This window comes from Schistosoma mansoni, chromosome 6 (assembly GCF_000237925.1).
Source record: "Schistosoma mansoni strain Puerto Rico chromosome 6, complete genome".
Classification (NCBI taxonomy): Eukaryota; Metazoa; Platyhelminthes; class Trematoda; order Strigeidida; family Schistosomatidae; genus Schistosoma; species Schistosoma mansoni.
In genome coordinates this window covers 12,967,498-12,992,929 of record NC_031500.1, presented here as the reverse complement: position 1 = coordinate 12,992,929, position 25,432 = coordinate 12,967,498, and the positions used below count along the sequence as shown (strand labels likewise).

The 25,432-nt window shown below is 35.7% G+C and overlaps 4 protein-coding genes across 4 annotated transcripts in view; 2 read left to right on the top strand and 2 right to left on the bottom strand.

The window, feature by feature from the left end:
• Positions 1-18: 18 nt before the first annotated feature.
• Positions 19-1,207, bottom strand: Smp_141550 (venom allergen-like (VAL) 24 protein; the record flags this gene model as incomplete). The annotated part of the gene is made up of 5 exons (XM_018798311.1): positions 19-76; positions 417-517; positions 618-708; positions 754-890; positions 1,007-1,207. 5 exons carry the CDS (start codon positions 1,205-1,207, stop codon positions 19-21), a joined length of 588 nt encoding a protein of 195 aa, XP_018653265.1.
• A 532-nt stretch (positions 1,208-1,739) lies between these two features.
• On the top strand, positions 1,740-2,885 carry Smp_210620 (putative histone H2A; the record flags this gene model as incomplete). Its single annotated transcript, XM_018798310.1, has 3 exons — positions 1,740-1,910; positions 2,553-2,692; positions 2,753-2,885. 3 exons carry the CDS (start codon positions 1,740-1,742, stop codon positions 2,883-2,885), a joined length of 444 nt encoding a protein of 147 aa, XP_018653264.1.
• A 7,228-nt stretch (positions 2,886-10,113) lies between these two features.
• Smp_210630 (putative histone H2A) lies at positions 10,114-11,713 on the top strand (the record flags this gene model as incomplete). Its single annotated transcript, XM_018798308.1, has 3 exons — positions 10,114-10,128; positions 10,154-10,231; positions 11,399-11,713. The coding sequence occupies 3 exons, from the start codon at positions 10,114-10,116 to the stop codon at positions 11,711-11,713; spliced, it is 408 nt and encodes a 135-aa protein (XP_018653263.1).
• A 3,638-nt stretch (positions 11,714-15,351) lies between these two features.
• Smp_141540 (putative thymidine kinase) overlaps positions 15,352-25,432 on the bottom strand; it is a gene marked incomplete at both ends in the record, with an annotated part of 52,979 nt that continues 42,898 nt past the window's right edge. Inside the window, 4 exons of the mRNA XM_018798307.1 lie at positions 15,352-15,435; positions 19,460-19,850; positions 21,546-21,799; positions 24,439-24,713. Of these exons, the coding sequence (XP_018653262.1) occupies positions 15,352-15,435; positions 19,460-19,850; positions 21,546-21,799; positions 24,439-24,713 (1,004 nt within the window). The remainder of the gene's footprint in view (positions 15,436-19,459; positions 19,851-21,545; positions 21,800-24,438; positions 24,714-25,432) is intronic.

The window sequence follows — 25,432 nt, the reverse complement described above, 5'->3', positions numbered from 1 at the left end:
TTCTCCCTGCTCTTCATCTCATTCAGATCCGCATCGTCCGTTCGTTCCGTCAGTGTACGGTGGACCACTCATCACTCTAAAATAGAAACAACCAAAACAAACAGAGGTTATGAATATCCGTCATTCATTTGCACACACGTTCTGCTCAGTAGAATGTTTTTCTATACAAGACAGACTTTTGAGCAAACAATAAGAAAGGAGTCGAATATCCACATTGGAAATGCGTGACAGACTCAGATAACAAATTGAATGCAAACATGAAGGGACTCACACAGAAGCACACTGATAAATACACATCATCGAAATGCTTTCATACCACTCACGTTCAATACAAAACAAATCATGAAATCATGATTATGAAAATGTACGAAATGGAAAACAATGTGCATTGCCGGATTTAAATTATGAAGACTTACTTAGGTGAGTAGTAACAAGCGATCAACATGTTTGATGGATATTCATATTCTTCACATCTGGTATAACCGCATCCCACGTACGCCGTTTGTGCTTCAACTATCTAGATTTGTTTTAGAGAAATGAAGTAAGGAGAGCTCGGTCAGTGATTGACGTGGAAATTTGACAGTTCCTTCAGTCACATAACTTGTGTATACACATACCTGCTTGTAAGTGTTGCAGTGATGCGATGGCTCACAGAGGTCTGAATTGTGGTCATAGTAGTTCGATTCTTTCATCCAATATGCAACAGCTCTACAACATGCACAATCACAACAATCCAACACTTGGTAAACCTACTCTGCCAACTCAGAATGAATAGCGGAATTTCGACCAACCGAATCCCATTTACCAACATTTCCAATCGGTTCTTCGTCAAATGGATTGCATTTTTCAGACCAACTTTGAGCAGCGGCAGCCAATTTATCGTCCCACTCCTGATACAAGAATAAAAACCATAGCAAAATAATCATCGTGCATTCATGAACAATGTGAAGAAACGCGTTCAGATTAGAGTGCAAAGCACTAGGCTTCCACATCATCTCAAACTCACAAGAGGCTGTAGTATTTCCTCTGCTGGCACTATGTCCTCTTCGCCACACAGTTTTCGGTATGCTCGATGCTCATTATGTACTCGCAGCATGAGTTGTGCCTCCTGTGGGTCCAATCCGAAGACAGCTCCCACGAAACAAATGCCAAGCAGTAGTGTGAGCATCATTCTCTGATATCTGGTTTTGGTCGAAGACGCAGTCATATTTATACCTTTGATTATTCAACTATTCTCCTCGAATTTCAATGCACTCTTCTTTATTTCCGTAAATGGTTGCTCGTTTTAAATTATAATATTGTTTGCTACAAATCACTACTTTTGCGTTCCGTAGTATTTTTATCTACATGTATATGTTTTTTTGTAATAATTAGTAGAGTGACTTGAAACGAAGCTCATTTGCCACAACTATTATGTTCATTTCAATTGATTGACATTCGCAGTTAAACGTCATACAAGTAACTAATTCTCAAATATCCTATTTACAAATGATTTTAAATCTTCTCTCAGTGAGTTTCAGGAACGATTGGTAGTAATTTTTCCTCCTATTTTCTGGAATTAAACTACTTTCTTAAAGGAACCAACGTAGTTATATGTATTAGAGTGTCTGTCAGTCACAATAACATACTGAATTGTTTTTACATAAACTTGATTTGCATGTCTTTTCGCTGTAAGTTTTAGCCCACTATAAATTGAAGCGATTTCCTAAATATAAAGCTTAGTTACCGTGTTGTACACAATGATCCTACTTTTGTTAATATCGTTAATTCTTGTTTCTCCCGGTCTTGGAGGCCAAGATGAAATGGCAAAATTTACAAGCACATTGTTACAACATCATAATTGGGTTAGACAAACCAGAAATAAATGTGATTCTCGTTGGAGTACATCTGAGAAAAAGCTTGAGGATTTTGTGAGCTCATCTGACCATGTTATAATATTGTGATTTCGTTAAGAACGGAACATGTGCACTGTGAAATGTATTTCATTTAAATATTTATTTTCACTATGGGTGTTGATGAATAATGTGTAGTCGAATTTCGTTGGACAATTATTGAGAACCAAGAAGTACTGGGTAGTTGTTTCTTCTGAATATGAGATTACTCAGTATTGTCAACTCGTGAATGCTCCGAACGTCGAAATTAGGACGTACAGTTTCCATAGTGAGCCCTTAACATTTCCACAGGTAATTTTCGGAGTTCGGGCAAAAGCCAAAACCAATGGAACTAAACGACATTGAGTGTGAAACAATTACCAACCATAGGTGGTTGATGATGGTTGTTAAACAGTGTCATTTCATTGACGTTAGATATTTATATCAGTGAATACCGATTCTGTGGTCTAAAAATGAAATGCATACCGTAAGACGCTAAACATCTGGGTTTGAACCCCTATTGAGCCATGGACACACTTCGTTCAAAAACCATATGATCGAACGAAGCATGTACCTATTTCTTCCTACTTTTCCGTAATCGCCAAACCACAATCAACCCAAAATATAAATTGTAAACGTTCGTTCATCCATACGATTTTCCACGTGAACATTTATTTGTAGATATGGGATGATGGATTATATGTGACCGCTCAACAGTATGCAGAAAAGTGTGAAAATATACCAAGTGGTTTACAAGACAGAACTACGTGTAGATGGAAATCAGTTGGTCAAAATGTTGCTCAAGTTTCTTCAATTAATGAGTAAGATTTATTTAATAATACGTCACCACTTACTTTGCGTTTCCCTCTAATTTCCTCTAGTGCTATCAATGTTTGGCGTGATGGAAGTCGATTTTATAGCCTTAAAAATGATGAATGTAAAGCGAATTATGATTGTTCTATGTATAAGCAAGTAAGTTTATATTTGGAAAACGAGCTAATGATTTTTAATTGAAGCTTGTAAACATTAACACAACACATATTGGATGTGGAGTTCACTTATGCAATAAAAATACAAATAAAGGAAAATACATGGTTGTTTGCAATTATGCTCCAGCGTAAGTATTGTATTTTGCAGTGTATTTAAATCTACTATAAGTGAATATTAAATCTGGCTCCAGTCCTTATAATGGCTAAATGAATTTATTCTGTACACTTATAATTCTCCTTCTCATGTGTTCCCATTTTATTTAAAACTGAAAGCTTTTTATACCTTCATGTGTGTTTATGCATGTCTATGTTCATCTATAAGTTGATTACTCACATGTGTACTCACCTGCATTCCATACATTCTTCATCTTGATTTTGAACATAAATATCACTTGCCTAGTTGCATTCCAACTACTATACTCAGAGATGTTATCACATTTTTCTACACGTTTTTGACCATTTACCGGCTTTAACATGAACACTCCTTGACCGTGGCAATGTATTACAAATTGGTTAAAGTTACAAACTAACAACGAGCAATAAAAACAATGTAAATTATTAAATTCACTTAGTATTGTTTGTTCGAATCTTCCCATTGACGTTTAGAACTGCAACTGGTCAGTCTCTAATTGGGAAGATTCAAACAAACAATACTAAGTGAATTTAAACTTCACCCCATTGCACAAGCAAGTGGCTAACAGAACTCAGTGGCCGAGTGGATAAAGCGATGGCGTTTGAAGCGAAAGGTATTGGGCTCTAGTCCCAGAGTGAACATCATCTCTGAGATGCAGGTACATCCAGCTGACAAGTCCCGAATAGGACGAAGCGCGCATCCTGGATTACACTGCTAGCCATTATCCATCTTTGCTTACAATGTAAATTATTGTTTACCTAAACATACTTGAAGAAATATTTTTCTGACTTCTTTATTTCTACGTTTCGGTCTTTTTATTATTCACGTCGATTTTTCTAGTTGTTCAAATTTAAACGTGGTCGAAATTATTCATTTTAACTGACTGTATTTAAAATTCGTTTTCATCTACCGTAATTCTGAATATGTTGTTACTGTTTGTGATACTTTTAGTGCTGGTAAAGGAAGACCGTATGATGATGGAACAAAGACCAGGTGTAAACAATGAAATTATTCACAAGATTGTTGATAAATAACATGAACTGACTTTTTTGCTTCTTCTTGTCGTCAAATTTTAATTGAATGTTGCATAATAAATAAAAATGATGCCATTCGATAAACTACTTTTCCTCTGAAATCTTAACAAATTACAGTTCTACGTATATTGAGTGTAAATTATATTTAAAATAATCTCGGCGATTGAAATTTAAATAGTTTTGATGTGTCATTCGACAAACGTATCTGGACTTCTCCAGGTTAATAATCAAAGTCAAAATCATCAAAGCTAACGAATAATACTTATAATGGACTTTTTGAAGTGATCAAGTTTTTAAGTGATGTTTGATAAAACGTAGGATACCACAAATTATTATAAGAATGTGTTGATCCATTTCTCTTCAGTTATTTACCACTTGTTGGGATCCAATTAAGGTACTGTTTAACTGAGCCTTTTTCACTCATATTACTGGTACGTTAAAGCTACCAATTGCACTGACTAAAATTAATAAATCGATTCACTAAACTCAAGAGGTAATCAGGCGATTCGGCTGTTGTATATGATAACAAAAGTGGCTGCTAGTATGTTAAAAGTTTCATCCACTCAATCATTCGCGTATTTCCATGCTTAAGAGTTAGCCCTATGAAATCAGAAGTTTGATTGTTAAGCAGGTAAACATTCTATTCTCTATCAAACAAACATTTTTTTCCGATCAGTCAAATTAAGTTGTGCAGTGACCTACTTTTTTGACGAAAACGCGATTGGTGTAGTTGGAATGAAATTGAGACCATTGATACTGATGTGTCAGCTTCAGATTTTTCAATCATTGTTAGTAGGCAACATCAAATCGAAGCGAAACACGATCTTAACCAAATTTGCTCATTAAATGAACAAGCATACTCCATTAATTAAACTCAAGTATCACAACTCAAGAAATCACGTCGGAAATATGTATTTATTGTATTCTTTATTTTCTTACCGATCATTCAGGTTATTTCATTTCCATAGAATGTCACTACTCCTTTAGTTGATTTTATTTTGACCAAACTATCATTTTGTATTTCATCGTAATCAGTTTCGATGACAAACTGGTAATATGATAAACAGCAGCATTATCAGTAAAACTTTATTTATGGAATTCATGAAGCATGTTTTTCACTATTTGTAACTCGGTAAATGAATGAAGCTGCACGCCTAGTGTTGTTTTTTTTTACTAGAATTCAATAACTTTAACTCAAGCTTAGTGTGTTATTCACTGAGCTAGCAAGTTTTTTCGATAGGTATGGATATTTCAGTAGTGATTAGTTATCGATAGTTATGCAGCAGTAAATAAATACCCGAAATTAGTAGTTTTGTAGGTGTTCGACATTGATGCTTACCTCATGAGTTTTATTGAACACTGATATGAACCGCGAAACAAGAAGCCTTAACAAATTACGAAAGCTATTTTTGGGGACGTTAATTCATTTTATTCAAAGCTTGTAAAACTGTAACATTTACTTTTGCCCCTGGTCTATTCTACAGATAATGAGCTTTCGTTTGATGTATAAATCACTGCCATAGCATTTTCTATTCTAAAGCTATTGTAATTTAGACATAACCTTTTGTACTCTATTTTCTACTACAATCCCCTAGTTTTGGACATAATTGTATTTTCCTAATTATTGTACGTTGTGGTCAGGTTGTTCATCTATTTATTCATATAACTTTTCACCCTTATCTGAATTGAGAATTCCAGTGCTAGATCGGGGTTGGAATAAAGTGATTAGTGTTTTAGCTGTCTTTTTCTTCTCTGTCTCTCGCGTGCTTGTCAGCAAATCAGGGATAGAATAGTTTTCGTCTCTCCACCCCCACTTCGAACTCACGCATACTAGCCTCAAGGTTAAGCCAGTCAGCCTATCGGGTTAAGGTCTTAATCTACATTAGACAGGTCATACTCGGCACTAAAGTGAGTAGACAGATTCAAGGACGTAACAAACACACTCAGGCTGAAGGTTCTCGTTCACGCATCCACACCAGATCACGAGTGAGTACGCCATTCTAAGCAAACCTTTCAACTGTTAGCCAGCGTAGCCGAACGCTTGTCGACATATCGGTAGTTTCCCAAATACATCTTCAACCCCCTTCATTTTTGGTTTCAGATTTAACTGTGTTTGTGAGCTTAGATTGTAAAGATGTTGCGTGTAAAGGTATTTTCAAACTCCGAATAATTGTGGCATCTTTAGTGGCAAGACAGATGTGATCCAGTACACTATAAAATACACTGAGAGTCTGTTCCTTTTTGAACATTATATATAATTGTCTTAGCTTTTATTTTGACGTATTGTGATGTTTTTCATATTTCCGGACATTCTTCTTCGTAACTAAGCAGACAGCTGCGGCATTTAGAGTTAAGACTTTGGTGAGAGCCCGTTTAGATAGCTCTTCCTGACTAGGTTTTTCAAAAAGTTTCAAATGTTCCTTGTTTCGTTTGTAAATTACGCCATGACAAATTGGTGGCATCTGCCGAAGGGATTCTGGAGGTCAGAGGAACCCACAACGCTGGGGCTCATTGTGTCAAAGGAAAGCCTTAATCACCGCAAAATGATGATACTTGCCTGTTTCGCTCCCACTCATTATCCTTATGTTTATCGAAATCGTAGACGCTCTCAAACCCCGCAAAGAAACTCGTCAGGATAAAGATCTATCTCAAGACCACAAGAAACAGATAATGCTGACTGGTACTGATGTTAAAATAAATATGGTAAGTGATGTAAATAGAGTTACAAGAAGCTTTGACAAAAAAGGGAGCTATTTTTGTGAACTTTATTTCATTTAATTCAATGCTTTGAAAACACTAGCATTTACTTTTGTTCCTAGTTTATTCTGCACACCGTGAGCTTTCGTTTGGTGTAGGATTCACTGTCATATCCCTTTGTGTTCTAAAGCTATTGTAATTTAAACGTGTTCTTTTGTATTCTGTTTTCTACTCTAATCCCAAGTTCTGGATATGATAGTAGTTTCCAAATTGTGTTGTGCGTCTTGGTCCTCTTATTCGTATGTGTATTCATGTATCTCTGCGCTATCCTGAGTCGAAACAAGACCGGAGTGTGGATCGGAGTTGGGAATAAATTGAGTAGCGTTGAAGTTAACTCGTCTTCTATCTCACGTGCTTGTCAGCCAGGCAGGTAATAGAATGAATTTCGACTCAACCCCTAGCGAATAATCTCACTTCGAGGTAACGCTCACTGGCCTCAAGGTTAGACCGGTCAGCCATCTTGTCGACGCCCCAATCTAGATTGAGACGAGCTATCTTCTACATATTATTGGGTAGACAGATTAAGGACGTAACAGTAAGTCTCCTAGAAAATACAGAAAACCCTTCATTTTCTCATTCTTTCAACATAGCATGGTACACACACTTTCGTACGTCTCGGTTCTTTACGACGACTCCTTCAAATAGCATATGAAGGACCTCCCAAAGTCTTTTACCACAAGCCTAGGTATTATATCATCGGTAAAAAGGGAACTGTCGATAACGTCACCATTGACTGTCATAAGGCCGCGCATTTAGAATGAAACTCTAATGATGTTGATTTTCCTCTTGCATGCTCGAATGGCACGAGCCTCAGAATTACGATTCGTTCCCTGCTAACCAACAATCAGGAAGTGAATCCGCCGGTATCCTTCAACCGGCTCGAGAAAACGTGCTCTGGATGAAGATTGAGGTTTCTGGAACGTGTAAATGAGTGATACGCGAATGATACTGAAGAACAATTTAGTTTATCCTGTTTAAATGCATCATTATTGCGATAAACATGTTTTCTCCCCAACATATGTGCACAGTTTTCCTGTCTGATCACAAAAATTCAAGACAACCCCACCAAACGTAAATTGATTTTACTCTACCACGTCTCATCGATACGCATGCATGCTAGTTTTCCATCGTTCGTTTTGTATGCTTATGATCGTACATGAATGTTTCGACGTGCACTACGTCATGGAAAAGACGAAAAACCAACGAAGAATACGATGAATAGACAATTTAATTGTACATTATCTTCATTACCACGATCAGATGCTTCTGAACTTAGCAGGCCCTCGGAAGAGTGCTTACCAACTGTAATCTCGTTGTATCAAAACTTCTGGCTGGACACGCCTCAGACTCACCACTACTCCAAAAGAGGGGGAATAAGTTGTGTCAGTAAATAAATTCCCACCAGATCACTAGTAGGTACACCGTATTACGCGTACCTTGCAACCACATGCTAGCCTAGACCAAATGCTTCCCCACATATCCATAGCTTTCTAAACATGTCTTCGATCCCTTTTATTGTCGGCCTCTGATTTGACTATGTTGGTATACTTTCATCACAAATATGTCAAGTGTAAATGCGTTGTCAAACTCTGGATACCGGTGACGTCTTCAGTGAAAACCCTACACGGTTATTTATCATTGCATATTTATGCCCTGAGCAGGTTGTCTGATTTTGGCACTACATTTCACACTTTATTATATTTTTACGGATTCTAACAGACGATAGTATCGTCTGCATTATTTATGTGCTATGATGGTACTTTGATCGATAAATTGCGATAACCGGCAAGAGATATCGTTGATAAAACTATTCGTAAAGGAGGGGAATGTCTTTAGCTTTATGAAAACATCATTAGTCTACCGACATTGTTTGATGTTATGGTGGAACTTAACATTTGAATGCAAAGAATAAGTGGTCATTACAACTCTGCCTTCCCATATGGAATCAACCATCTCCATTTTAGGCCATTTCATCTGCTTGATCGTTTGTGAAGATATGTATAAATAATTAACTGTCTAGCCAGTTACTGAACTCATCATTGTCAATAGGTGGTTACTTATTTTCACTACCTTTTCATGTTAGAACATACAAAGTATAGCGACAGTCCATTAAAATGTCTTTGTTCGACACCGCTCTAAAGAATACTTTGTTGACATTAATTAGTTAACAAATCAAAATAAAATTAGATTTTCTCCTCCACACCAACGAAACATCAATTTACTTTAGACGAACAACCACACTAACTCCGACCAAGAACCCATGACTAGCCGGACTATGACGTGAGTTTATTTGATTGTCAACAAAAAACAACAACGACGACGATTTATATACATCTAACACTTGTCAAGGACACAGTGAGTTGTTTTTATTAACTACAGCACTACTTCATCACAACAGAACAACATAAACCCCATATTTGTGTAGATCATCAACGTAGGTGATCTGTATGTATGATTAAACACCCACTCGAGCTGTACAGAAATGCTGCGAACTCCCAGCACACATTCAAGTCGTACCACCCACACACAATGTAGATTTAACATTCGTCGTATTCAGGCACTGTAGATATTTTGATAACCGTACAGAAGGAATATGATGTCATTAAAAAATGTATCAGCAGTAACGGGTTGAAGAAACTAAGTGAGACAACTGCCATAGCCACCTGTTCATAACGTGCAATTGTTTGTTAACCTTTGGCTGTCCTTGTTTTTGACGAGGAGGGATAAATCGTTCGACAGTGAGTGACATACCTAACGGATGGTCAGGCTAGAAGCAAATGATACTTCACTGCCATTACACGCTATTCTAGATGATCCCATGTGTAAATAAATAAGAGACGATTTTGAACAACTTGAGAACGAAACATTCATTTGAAAAAAACGAAATCCCCGATACCAATCAAATTAAATGAAAACTGCAGAATTCATATGAGGAGAGATTCTACATATGGACTTTAGAGATATACTAAAAATATATGACTGTACATAAAAAGATATTCTATTCTCGATGTTGATTTCACCATTGATTAAACAAACGCCAGGATTAGGATGTGCATTCTCAGGAGGAACTTAGAATAAATAAAAAAAACCATGTGAACACTTTTTTGAAAATCAATTGTAATACCTTTCAAGAATATAGAAGCTGGGACTGTTCATTATTAGTTAGTTATATTCAACATTATCTGTGAAAAAGTGAGGGGAATCGGTGATTCGAAAGTGGTATTGAATTATGGGCATTCATAACATTAGTTAATTGTAGCTTGTTTAAATCACCACTTGCCGGCCGCGGAAAAGTCTCCACCCGGTTTTAAAATCAAATCGTAACGCGAATGGTTAGTCTCCTATAATTCTAAGCCATATTGTTTGTAGGCAGGAGGTAAAGCTGGAAAAGACTCTGGTAAAGCAAAGGCCAAGGCAATTTCTCGATCACATCGCGCAGGTCTCCAAGTAAGTAGTTTTTTATCTGAACTACATTAATCTTAATCAACTTTCGAATCAATTTTTTGGTGGAATGACATACATTCCCCCGAACGAATTAACTTAAGATTTGTTTCACAAGGCACTGACATAATATTGTATACTTCTGCTTTCTGAATAGAAAAGCATACGGACTTTGTCCTACTAATTAATAGTGCAACCGTACATTATCGAGATCTACTTTCACATTGTACACTTTAAGTACTCGTACAATAGAACTAAAATCGTCAATGTAGTTGCTCTTCAAAGTATGGAGTTTGGAGCAGTACATTTATAAGTAGTCATACCTTGACAGACTTGATAGTTATTGGAATTGCCAGCTGTGGTTTAGAAATTAAAGTACCGAATCTTATCAATTTTTCGAAACAAACCTTGTTTATATCCGTAGGCTCTTCCAAGTCTTGCTAGATATCCTTCAATAAGTAGATAAATCTCTCCTAACGAAACGTCTAGCAGTGTTGCGCCAGAACGGCGAATAAAAGTTTACTTCGAGTATAATTTACTTTCCTGTACATTGACCTACGGTTGTCTGTATCAGCAAGCCAACAATTGGAGGCAAGAGAATTCAGAGTTAGTACCTTTTATGGTCGCCTTTATATATATATATATCCTCATAGAGAAATTTGAACTTGGAATGTCCACCTATTTACTAGGGTAATATTAGTATGAGGAATAAGATATGTTTTCATCACGAACTGATATCAGCTATAATGCAAAGATGGTATTTGGCTAAATGAGTGGGTGGGTTTCGTGTCTGAATGACAGATCTATCAGTTTAAGTCTGATTAGTTCACACACAAATACATGGTCTCGCCTAATGGAGAAGTCGTATATGTAGTGCAATATAACCCACGGACTCTAATTTAAATGTCTATCATACTTGTAAGTTCAGCAGTGTAAAGTAATACTACGTCCCCTAGCTTCTACTAGACAATAAGACAAAGTCTAATCAGGGACTAGTAAAACATGCACTTAATAAAAAAAACTCAGTCTCATGAAACTCAACTTAAGTTAGTGTCCTATATCTGAAACTACTTTTCACTCAGCTATCTACTCTTTTGAAGTTATAAAACATTAACAATATCTAGTAGCCCCGTTTATATAAACTTTCCGTGTTCCTTTATCCTCTAATTGTAGTTTCCTGTTGGTCGTATCCACCGTCATTTAAAAGCACGCACTACTAGTCATGGAAGAGTTGGCGCTACTGCTGCAGTCTATTCGGCAGCTATTCTGGAGTACCTGACTGCAGAAGTTCTCGAACTAGCTGGGAATGCAAGTAAAGACTTGAAAGTCAAACGTATAACACCTCGGCATCTTCAGTTGGCCATTCGTGGAGATGAAGAACTTGATACATTAATCAAGGCAACCATTGCAGGTGGTGGTGTTATCCCCCACATCCACAAATCCCTTATTGGCAAGAAACTACCTCCACCTAAACCCCTTTCGATGTAACAAGATTCATAACATGAATTTTATTGTATTACTTTCCTCACATTTCCATCGATGTTACGTTATTTTTCAAGAGGGCATCTGTCTCCCCTCAAACGTATGAACTCTATTGCATTATATGTGTGAAGTAGATTTATTCAGACTTATTTTATTATCTGTCCATATGTTCATATTTGTAAGTAAATGTCGAAATCACGTTTCCATTCTCTTAGTTTCTATTCATTTGACCATTGACTTAATGTCATTCAGATTGATTCAACAGTTCCTTTTCAACGCATGTATGCTTCCCCAAGGGCTTAGTTACAGTTTTGTATAAAAACTGAAAATAGCATAGGGAATTGTTAGTTTGTCTGTTAGTGCCAAAGGTTTGTGTGGGTCCGAATACAACATCATAAGGGCATGTTTGACGCTCAACTAATCAGTCTTCATCATCCTAACAGCCATTGACCTAAGGGTTCAACTCCCCAAAAAAGTAAGAATTGAAACCCAGTCCTACTTTAGGATTAGTTAGGTGTGGTGCTTTTTGCATAATGGGAGCTCATCTTTAATATTGGCTTCTGTACATCTGAAGTAGTGAGATGGACTTGACGTCGCTGCTCTAAACTGGGTTGGGATATGGTTCTTGCTAGGTTTTCTGCACGTGATCCACGGGCTTGGCAGTCGTCATTTAGCAAATTACCTTGATTCTGAACCTGGATGTGTTGGTTCTGTTGCGAATATGCCTTGCGACGGTAACTGAGTCATCTGATATCCGCTAAATCGAATGCGACCCAACTAAGCCACAATAGATACTACTTGGGTATGTAGGACAGTCTACAAAAGGTAACACGTAAGTAGTTAGTGTTTACATGTTTGCAATCTGGTCGTTTACCTTAAAAATCTCTGGCTAGTCACAGGTTTATTCCGGCCGAGGCTGACATTGCATAAAGCTAATTGGGTAAGAGTTTAACTCAGCGACTGCGGATTAATGTACTATTGGGTCTGCGGTTACTGCTTCGTTAGTTTGACTAGTGTCCAGGCTACCCGTTGGTTGAGGTCCGAAAAATCTGACCGATGGGCTCATGCTCTATGTGCCGCCAGTGAGTTCCCCAAATCATATTCAGTGTAATCATGTAAGAAATGTGAGTGACACCAACTGTTTTCGCCTCGTGTTCTAAACAACTTGGGTACTTACAATCAGTGACGTTTCTCATCGACATCCTAGTTTCTGTGAAGATGATTCCATACGTGGGTTCAAATGATTTCTGGGTAGTCTATAGCAATAACTCTTGAAAATAACCTATGGTTGTTAGCCAGGCCTGTAGTTGACTACCCATCAATGTGGCGAGTCGCTATTGTAATTTATTTACGGACTTATCAGTCTTCCAAAATGGAATGAGAACACCTCTACATGTTTAGATTGTCAGATTATGAATTATAAGACGCAATTAAAAGATGGCCTTATTACTATAGTAACTACAATTTGATTTCGAGTGTCCAAACGAGTCGACTACGAATTAATGTCTGTAGGTAGTGGTTCAGTGGTATTGATTCACAATGTGCTCACTACTAGCTATCCTCAATGAGACTAGTTACTCATGCAATTCCTTATAAATTACATTCCACGCCTATTGAACATGTACCTTGCCCGACCAACTAAGCTGCAGTATCTATGACCTCGAGCGAGCATAGTATCTTATCCAAGCAAGCACTTCATTATTTATTCACAACCCATTGGGTGTACACAAAATATATTTTTGTAACCTGATGCCAGATTTTTCCGAAACCTACTTCATTTGGTGATACCGACTAGGTAACTAAAGAGTAGTATCAACATGTTCGTCCCCATGCATTTTACTAGTCGAATAATATTCCTAATTAATTATAACGTAGATCACCTGCTGATTTATAAAACATTTCAACCCGCCAATTTGACGATTACTTGCAGCTCAGTGCACATGTAGATGGTCATCCGAATGCGAAAACATCCTTAGGATAGTTAAATATTAAAATTACCCACTATATCTCCATTCAAATGCTTACAGTAATATACCATGAAACCCGGCCTAATGAAGACAAATTTCTGCTCTTGGTATATCACAATACCTTAAAAACTTAGTATATTAGAAATGATTATTATTATCAGTCACAGAGTATGGCTAGGATAACAAAGTATTCACCCGTTCATGCGACAATCATTTATCTATATGTCTTAATAGTGTCCCGAAGTTACCGGGTAAAACTGAAATAAAGTAACCTCAGAGGACATTTTAAAAGGTTAAGCAAGTAATAAGCTGTTGTAAACTTCTGATCGGTGGGCTTAGGCTCAACCATCTGAGCCGAAGGAAATGGTTTAATTACATCCAGCTTAGCGACGGTCTATTGATGAGCTGGAAGTATCTCAACTTGAAATCTCTATACACGCAGTTATATATTGTGAATAATATTATCAGATTTATTCTGCTTCTAGGTTATTCAGAGTAAATTATCTATTTTCTCCCCATTCCAGTTCCAAGATCGACCAAGAGTACGTGCCCAGCTGTATTTCTGTTTCGTAATTCCTTATATTCACAAGCTAAGTTGTGCTGTCTGATATTGCTGTTTCGGTGAGCTATAACTGAGATGGGAGAACATATACTTATTTTACTGTTATTCAAACACAATCTGTTACTTATTATTATGTGACCAACCCAATCTATTATATCACCAGACATTGAACTATAAAAAATTTAGTTACAACTTCATGGATACCGACTTTTTTTTCTCAAACCTACCGCACTCCATCCCCTTTGTTCTTATCAACTCATAACAATTGATCAATAACTCGTTTCCAAGCATTGGAAAGAACAAACATTTTTCCCTAAAATATCTACATTATTTAACAAATCATCACTCAACCCTATAAATATCTCTTGAAATACTTTAATACTTAGTTTTTTCCCTTGTCACCAAACTACATTGGTGAGAGCTTGTCTAACATTAAGATATAAAGTGAGGACGAAGGATCCACCTAGGGAAGTTAGAAAACCCTAATCCGTACCAACAGCACTCATGTGCTCCAAGATCCTGAAGGGACAAATGGCATATGAATCTATTCTTGACCACTGGTTAACATGGGATCGCATCTACTAACGTTGCTCCATTAACTTGTGGATTAGACCTTTGAGTTAAAGGTTCGAGGGGTGGCCTCCTAAAAAAGCCAACAGCTTTGGTTTGGGCACCCAGGGAGTACCCCAGCTCACGCACAAATTTGACAATAACTACTTTGTGTGACACATTTATTTTGGTGCCCCTTTGTACCAATGTTTATGTATTCAAATAAACAAATAAGATTCTATAAAGTATTTACAGCAGTTTTTCAAAAAAAGAAATAACTATTACCATTATCTCTAGATTGTGAGCAATTGAAGGAAACCTGGATAATATTAACACAGACGATATTATATATTTTTGTATGAAACATCGTACAACAATAACAATATTTGTCAGCAATTGTTTGATGTTCAAAAATGCTAACAAAATTAAGAATAAATGATGTACACAGGGGATTAATTAAAAGTCATTTGAAAGGAGTAGTATATATATATATATATATATATATATATATATATATCTGTACAATGATATTTGACATGAACACCTATTTGACAGGATAGATTCGATTATGAAATTGAAGATGTTCCAATCGACAGAGATGAATTACTATGAAGACTTGCATCAATTGATGTTGAGTTTAGATTCATAGCCTTTAAGAAAATAACAAAGAGAAAATGGGAAGCATCGAGTTTATTTAAGTGATAAGGATTAAAGTTTATTTAACATTCTGCTTATTACTTGTATATAAAATTATGTATCATCAGTCAGTCAGTCACAACGTAGGACTTCATACGTACGTACATCAGTTCGAGTTGCCATACCAAATTAGCACAGAGATGCAGTTGTCGATCCAAATCCCATAGTGGTAGAAGTAGTAAGAGTATAAGCATTATGTGAAAGATTAGGGTTTGCAGATGTTATGGGAGGAGTATAATCCAGTGAAATAAATTTCAAAAGAGAAAAAGGATAGGGATATGAAGAATTCAGAAGATTAGAATTTGGTAGAACACAAAGAGTGGATGCACCTTCGCCACTGCAAACGATTTTGAGCCATGTCATTCAAGGTTTCATCATCAGATTTCGGTTAGACAGTCAGTGAAAACTAGGAATCATTTGATAGTTTTTGTGCCCTAACATGACGCATCTCCACAGTGCACCCCAATAAACTCACCGGAGATAGAATTCACGATCATCAAGCACTAATGCGAACGCTTAACAACCAGACCACTGATTTGGAATCCAGTAGTTCAAATTCCTAACCCCAATTAACTCGTGATATTTCTGATGTTATTAGGAAACGAGTATAGATAAAATTGGAACTTCTGGAAGCATTTTTTTTATATTATCGTTACATATAGTCTTAGTACATAGTCGGTATATAACTGCATTATCGTATTTCTAGATTCTGCTTATTGAAAAATTCCAGTGGACCTATTAACTATTATGCGTTTTACCATTCATAAATTACTAATAGGTAATTATGTACTGATTGTTTCGCTATCTGCCACTTATGGCCTGACAGTGTTTAAAGCATGACTTGTTATTTGCGTATATAATCTAACCATTGTTTGAGATAGGTACTGTGCTAGCTGGCTGGGCTGAATGATTGAAACATTATAATGGTAACAACAGAAGCTTATTTGCAGACTTCTCTTGAGGCTCAATGCCAGGGATGAAGGAAGGTCCACGGATAGGCGACCAATAGAAGTGTAGCTTACATTAGCTCAATGTTTATTATGCCAGCCAGAATTTATCATTCCTCTAAGATAAGGAAGCTAGGCTATAGTTGGGAAAGCAGAAGCGGGGTAAGAAAATATGATCGGAAATTCTGATTGGTAAATTTAACTCGTGGAACCGGTCAGCGTCCCAAGGCGCACCAGTTCAACTATTATTCCCTAGCATCGATGATATTTATATAACACTTAAAATAGTATGACAAAACATCTGTCCAGCACTTTCTGGTTCCCACTAGTCGTCTAACCAAAATCAGTTTTTGGTGAGAAACTTCAAACTCAACAACCTGCATAACACCTAGCAACAATTATTATTTGCAGTTAAACAACGAAATGGAATTTACCATAAAAAACTTATGAGACAAATTTAACCTTCACTATGAACAGTTAAAGATACAATAAGCAATAATTGGGCTTAAAAATGTAGTTTGTGGTGTACTTATGTGTTTATTTTGACAGACATAAGTAATATGTAATACCGATCAGAAGTTGAATGCCTGTCGAAAGAAGGTCGAGGAGATTGAATTGAAGATAACAGAAAGGGAAATATAAAGGGATTGAGAAATGGAGGAATAGTGAAGCATGTAAAGGATAATTGACGTAAGATTTGCAAGTGAAGTATTTGATGTATGGTTTTGCTATTTTATGATAGAACTCTGTAATTTTGCATTAAACAATAAACTACTTGTTCGCACCTGAGTTCTCATTCACTATAGTTCTATTGGTTGATCATGAATAAACCTAGAAAGTTTAACACCTGAAACTGCCAAATTCTTTCTATAAAACACCTGTTTCTGTTATTGTTGTTGTGATAAACATCCTGTGTATTATTGTGTATAATCTCTATCAGTGCTGACTAGTTGCCCTATCTGCTTTGCATCAACAAATCATTTTCCTTCATAAATGATGATCACTTGACCACATAATTCACATCAACTCGGAAAAACCATGATTAATTAAATATTGTAAGTAATAGACAATGAATATGGAATGATAACCGCGTAATATCAAAACTTTAGAGTAAACAGAAATGTAGAACATTTGATTGCATTTTATAGTTTAGAGATTTTGTACATGTCAAGAAATTCAAAGTTGCTTTATCTGTTTTGGTGTACATTTGTGTGTTTGTGCAGATACTGTTGAAGAGTCTCAAACTGGAACAAGACAACTGTTGAGTACTTCTTCATTTTCAATAATCATACACATATAGTGATATTGATCCGTAGTGAGAATACACTTCAGGATGAATATTATCCATACAACCGAAATAATTATATGTTCCATAAAATTTATATCAAAGAAATACTTGCTGAAACTATCCAAATAAATAAGTTTGCTGGCAATAAATATAAACACATTGCCAAATATATACAGCTAAATTGACGAATATTTGGATCAAGTGTTTCATTAGATTTTTGGGCAAAAACGGGCATTTCAGTGTTAACTAAAAACATCCTATAAATACTATTCTAGACTTAAATGACATTGTCTCAGATAGGAAAAAAAAGGGATTGGATCGTACTATACTTTATACTATATTATGAACATTAAAAATTTACTCAAGCAGATTAAACACTGTTACATTTTATATGCCGCTAACAATAGTCAGTCAGTCAGCTACAACGTAGGACCAAGCACATTTATGCATCCGTCCAAGTTGCATCGACCGCTAACAACAATAAGCCTATTAAACTTGATTCTTCTCTCTCAGAAGATCAGATAATTATTTTCATAGATATGGCTCACAAATTACGCGACTATATAATTAAAATATACGATAGTAAATTACCATAATTTATCAATTATATTATGTACATAATTAGAAACTGTTTGCAACAAAATTTGTGAGCAAGAAATTCGTACAATAAGAGAATAGTTACTCACAAGTAATATACTTGGAATACACAAACTTGCAAAGCTCATTATCATGTTAAAGAGTAGTAGATCCATCTCTTCACTAATGGTACTGTTAATATATACCGATTAACAAAATACTGAAATTCTTGACAAAGATAAATGCAGTTTCTAGGCGTAAAAACAATTCTGTCCTTTTACAATACTTGTCTATTATTTAATAGAAATATTTTACAATGACCTCATAATGTATATACAATCTTAGTTGATTGTGGTCTCGCTGGAGGTGGATAGGACATATTGAGGAAATCTTTAAACCGCATCACGAAGCAAACTCTAACTTAGGGTCATGAAGAGAAATGAAAAAGAGGAAGACCAAGGAACACAATGCGTCGAGAATTCGAAGCAGACATCAACAGAATAAATAGAATCTGGAAAGGAATGGCCCAGGAAAGAGTTCGATAAAGAATCCTGGTGGGGAGCCTATGTTCTTCCATAAGGGGAAAAAGGTGTAATTAAGTCAGTAAGTAATTTCATATGTATATTCAGTTTGATTTAACCAATTATCTAATCTTAGATTGTTTTGATTTAAGATTTAGAAAAAATGGATATTACTGCGGCGCATCAATGGTATGAAAATAAACAGTACGGAAGTTGGTGCGTCTACAATAAGCAGAGTAAAAAAACATGACGCACACGCACAAGACTTGGAGATGCTCATAGTATCCTTTTCATCCTTATCATCTTGCAAGGAATGAAAGTTCACAAACCCAACTTATTACAGCGTTACTCTAAGACAAAAAAATAATCACTTGGTCTTATTAATAGGTATGCTACTGAAATGTTTGACACTGACGTCTTGGCCGCTGCATGGAGCCCTAGACTACTTTTACACTTCAACTGGAACATTAAAAAATAGACATGAAATGTAAGAGCTATTAACTTCTAGGTTAGTGATCTATGGATAATTCATTGTACGTACAGAGTTCCATATAACTTTATCCTTTTAAAAACTTTCTGGAAGCATACGAAATATAGTAAAGGTATAGCTAATTATCCAATTAAAAAGATAACACAAAAATTATACCTGTATAGCAGCTTGTCGTACAAGTTCTAAATCTGAAAAATCTTCAAGATCATAAGAATCAGTGACAGTAGTATTCGATTCAATGTCTTGATGAGTTCCTAATATTTTTGAAGTATTACCATAGGACGACCGTTGTAATATATTATTCATTAATGTTATTTGATTATTATTTTCATTTTTATCAAAATGTTTATTATCACAATGTAAAGTATGATGTAGTTCTGATAGTTTAGAAAGTTCTGTAGTAGACATTTTAGCAAATGAAGATAACGTTTTATATTCTTCATATTCATTAAATCTGCTCAATTCATAAGAAGATTTCTTATTTTGTTCTTCATTGATACCATTCAATTGAACAGTATTGGTTAATAAATGATTGTTTGAATTGATCCTATCGAAATAATAATAATAATAATAATAATAATAGTAATAATAATAGTAATAATAATAGGTTTAAAGCATTTATATCCATTTCTTCTTATTATTTTAAACATTATAGAATAGTATTATAAGCACAGATGGATAGTGGCTAGCAGTGGAATCCAGGACGCGCGTTTCGCTCTATTTGGGCTATCTAATTTTAGACTATATATATTATTATATTATATATACTTAAGATTTTCGCTAGCGGTCTATAAATCTTGAAACGTAAACCCCTTCAAAACAGTCACTCCCGGTAAACAACCAAAAAGAAGAATTTTACTTAAAGAGTTTCTAGAGATCATTTAATTCGGTAAAGGGTCTAAGGAATTTTTACCCCGAAATAATACCGAATGTTAATACATTTTAAAATAAAAGAGCAGTGGACAACTCTTCAAATCTACTTTAAAACTATTAAATAGTAAATAGACATGATCCCATATAAAATCAGTAGTCATATTAAACGCAATAGGTTTTTATCAGAAGGGGGTTTTGTGGAGATTTTAGTAACTTTATAGTTAAAATCATGAGTCAATTGGAGCTAGATCACCATGGAAAACCTGGAAGCACTGTACGGCCGTTTCGTCCTAGTGTAGGACTCCTCAGCAGTGCGAATCAACAATCCCGCCCCGCGAGATTCGAACTATGAAATCAAAATACAAAAGGTGATATTTCCAATTGAAGTTAATAATAGTTATGTCCATAACGAACCAATCAAATCGTTACTTAGGCGCCCATCACGTCAATGTGGTCTGATGTGTCTGTAGACTATTCCTGGTGCATGTGACCTGCCAATCGAAGGGCATTATTATCCAATTATATGAGTATGATTCATTATTTTTTCATTACGATAAGACAAGCAATACTGGTCGATATGCTTGTGCGTTTCACTTAATGACCATAAATCCTTTAATTATTGTGCTAATCAAATTGTTAGCCTTACGTTTAGAAACGGATAAAGTTTAAAGTTGTCCCTGTTCTGACTATAGCTTTCACGTAGACCCTGGGGGTCATCAGTATCACGTTCACAATTCTAGTAGAATACCTGTAAGACAAATAAAATCCTACAGTTGATTTTACAATTTTATGCACTAACAATCCAATATATCATAAGTACATATCTGTCTTCTTTTCGGATCTGTCGGTTGATATGTTAAGCCCATATACCTTATTATAGCTTCAGGACAAGCCAATTTACCTACCCATCATGAGTTACGTTTTGACCTTGTTAACTATTCACTTATCAAGCCTGACTATTTTTTATACGAGCGTATGTGTGTATACACTTCTTATCCTATTCATCACATATCTGCAACTTATTCTTATCTGACTATAGATTTTCATTAACGCTTGGTAAAAGCGAGTTGGCTTATCCGCCATCTCCAATGTGCTTCGCTCACTTCTATTCTCGCTTCATCCCTCTGATTTCCTGTCTAGATCAATGAGTGTACAAAATATATGTATTCGAAATCCATTTTCGTATTTGACTTATTTAATTCCGTTATTCACCAACACGGATTAAATCATGTTTTATATACGAGGATAGACAGGTGTATATTTTGACAACAATCATACATACGATCACGATTGGAGTCATATTCAGGCCCAACACCGCTAATTACAGATTATTGTTACTATTAGAAAACTCGATCATCAGTTTACATACTTGCACGTATTATCTTCCATATGATTTTGTTCAATCATATTATTAGACAGTTGAACACAACTTGAATCATTGCTATCATCACTTTCCTTTGGATCCAATAGATTGACAGTATTTTCTGTTAGCTCTTGTCTTTGATCATGATAAATATCTTGAATATCAGTTTGAGTATAATTAGAAGAAAATTCAATAGATTTATAAATAGAATTTGTTAATTTAAGTGAAATGGATTCTTTCCAAGCTTTTAATTCTTCAACCTAAGTATTCGTTAGGTAAATTAGAAAATAATAAGAAGTATATAACTCATTTATATCACAATAACAACATTGAATGAATAAAAGAAGACATTGACTAAATAAAGGAATTCACTTCAGTTTATTTGATATATGATATAGTAGTGGAATTCACACTGAGTGTTACGTTTTCGTTGAGTTCCATCAGTTGAGTATTGCTTCCGGACTGGCCTGTGTCAACACCTGAACTAAGGATAAAGAGTGAAGTAGTCAAACGCGTCGACAACTTCACTTATCTTGGAAGTCTCATCAGCCCTAATGGGTTGGTGTCTGACGAAATCTTGGCACGGATTCAAAAAGATCGTTTGACTTTTGTCAACTTATGTCACCTATGGCGAAGGTGAGATATCCGTTTATCAATTAAGGGACGAGTATACTGCACAGCAGTTCACTCTGTTCTACTTTAAGGCTGTGAAACATGGCCATTAAGAATAGAAGATACTCGTGAGATGCTAGTATTTGGTTACAGATATCTTAGAAATATTACTCGCATATGCTGGCAACACCGGGTAAGTAATAATGAGGTTAGACACAGTGTAAATCAGTTGATGAGGTTGTGAATCTTCATAGACTGGGATGGTTGTGTCATGTATTACGCATGCCCAACCACTAACTACCACGGAGCGCAATCCTGACTAGCATTGTAGATGGAAAGAAGAAAGTTAGGGGTGACCAAATCAAAACGTACCATCAGTGCTTGAAGTCACTAACGTCTGGTCTGAGCCATGTTGGTAGATGCAAACTACTTGGTTGGGGTTGGCGCGACTGTCGTAACCAATGGTTGGCGACTCTAGGTGACATGGCTCAGAATCGATCACAATGGCGTAGGTGTATACACTCCTTATCTTCCCTTAAACCTTGAGATTAAATTTGCTTCATGTCTGTCTTTCTTCCTGTACTATATCCTTATATACAACCTTTCTTTTATATATTAACACCACTAAATTAAGTACTTTTATGAATTCGGTGTTCATCTTGTTGTGCTAACGAGGTATGGCAACTTTGACCGATGCAAATATGTGCCTGGTCCTATGTTGTAGCCGACTGACTGACAATATCATGTATGTCAGGTACTTTTTAGTGACGATCGAATTTTATCGATCAAGTTGCAATGCGATCGCTAGTCTAAGTGACTCAAAACCGTATGCACTATGTTGAAATGCAAGGCGGTTGTTGAAAGCAGTGGATAGTAAACACTAGACCTAAGTTTCGTGCCACTTGGCACTCGTCAGCCAGGCATATCTTTGATCCTGAGGAAACTGATGCTCCCTAGTGTAATAAGTCATTAACCAGTGGTTAATAGTATGTAAATACATCTCAGTCCTGCAGGCGATCTTTCGCTGCCCGGATAGCTCATTGATAACATTACTGACTATGGAGCTGGGTGATAACGGATTGAATCTTCCAGGGAACAGTATCTTCCTCTAGATTACAGGCACACCTCGCCTACGAGTGCCAAATAGCATGAAACATAGGTCCACGGTTTTCTGTGGACAACTCCCAAACACCACCTTACAGTTCGTTTAATACACAAAGTAAACTAATCATTTCCACCTTACTGCAGTCAGTCTGGATATGTAAGTAAATTTGTCTTACTACTTTAGGCAAATTAAATCCCTAACAATAAATAATAATGTAGTTTTACTGTAACTTAATATTCCAAATCAAAGGTTATTCACAAATGATCTTCAATATTTGGAAACTTATTGAAAAGATCCTAAACTAATGGTTATTTGCTGATTTTCATTTACGAATACTGTTCATATGAACAGTGAAACAGAGCAAATGAAGTTATTTTCAATGATAAATCATTATCATAATTTTTATATGAACTGAGATATTGTTTGACAACCCGAACTGAAGCAGGTAGTATTCTGATATGAGAAGTCACTCCACGTTCCTTCGATCTCAAGGTTTAAAAAATAAGACAGTGTAGCAATATTATAAAGCCAGGTCCCCTGGTTATCAAAATAGGTTTATATTGCTATTAATTCTCATAGGATATTGGAGTCAATGTACACCATTGTTTTGGTCTCAGAGTTTTACAACTCCTTTAGTTGGATCCTCCAAATCCACCGAAACCGTTTAAACGAAATAAGTTCAATTTTTATCCTCATTCACAAAATAAACCAGTAACATGAAAATAATAAATACTTTCCCCCTGAGAGAAAGGTGAGCATATGAAAACAACTCACTAGGAACATTGGCCCTCCCCACCTTCAACCATATCAGGGCATTTGAACGCCTTGATTTCAGCTAGAAATTATCAATAGCTCCAAGTTTTTCTAAATATAAAGTCGGTTATAATCAGAAGGGGTTTTGTGGAGATTTCAGTATTTTCATACTTGAAATCACGAGTCAATTGAAGCTAGACCACTATGGAAAACCTGGAGGCACTGTTTGACGGCCGTTTCGTCCTATTGTGGGATTCCTCAGCAGTGCGCATCTACTATCCCGTCTCGTGAAACTCGAACCCAGGACCTACCAGTCTCGGTTATTTTTACCTTTTGTATAAGATTCGCAGTGATATTCTTGAATTATTTACCTCAAAATACACCAACAATAATAATATATAAAAATTGCTAGAAAATAAGTTAACTTACTTCTTTTAATAAAAATTGAATAGAATTCGAATGTAATTGATTCAATTTAGATTCAGCTTCATTAGATTTATATTGAGTTTGTAATTGTTTTTGTAAGAATATAACATGATCTTGTAATAGTTTAGTTTGATTACCACATGTTGGACAATAATTAGATAATGATGTTGTCGTTACAGAAGATGTTGAAGATAATAATGTTATTGGATTAGAATTATGACTACATTTATTGATCAATGCATTATCTAACGTAATAGTTGCTACGTTATAACGATCAGCTGTATAAAAGGAATAGATTATATATTTTATAAGATATAGTGATAGTGACAGAAAATCAGAAGAAATGAACATGGGGATTATATATATAGTAAGGTAAAAGGTTATTGTACCGATGATCCTGAACGACTTATCAGCCATAAAGGAAACACTGTGAAATTATAAAGCTATTTGTAATACAGTGAAGTCAAATTACTTTGGAATAATGGTTTTAATACGACCAATTGACTCATACATGTTAAATTATTCATGATGGTAGCAAAAGAAAAAAAGCTACATTTATATATTGTGACTAGGGTTAGAGTTGTGAGTCAGATTTATAACCCTATAAGATTTATATCATTAATCGACATTAGCTATGACCCAAGTCACAATATATAAATTTAACTTTTTTCTTAAATAGGAATAATATATATTTGTAAAATCTCAGCGAATGAATTTGAAGTAAATCCAACATTTCGCCTGGCAATCTGGTCCAAGCTTTTTCAACGGTCATATACTTCAAATTGTAAAATAGGAAATTGTGTTGACTCTTCATAATAGCTCCATCTGATGTTCTGGCACTCCTGATTCTACCTGATATCTAAATCAAAATACTATGCCCCTCTATCTCGCGAGCACTAGATGGTCCTAGGATACTTACTGATCAGCGAAAATCGGAATTTGGTAACTTAGTCATTTATTTTCCGTATAGATTGTCGGCTTGCTCGTTGAGATTCTA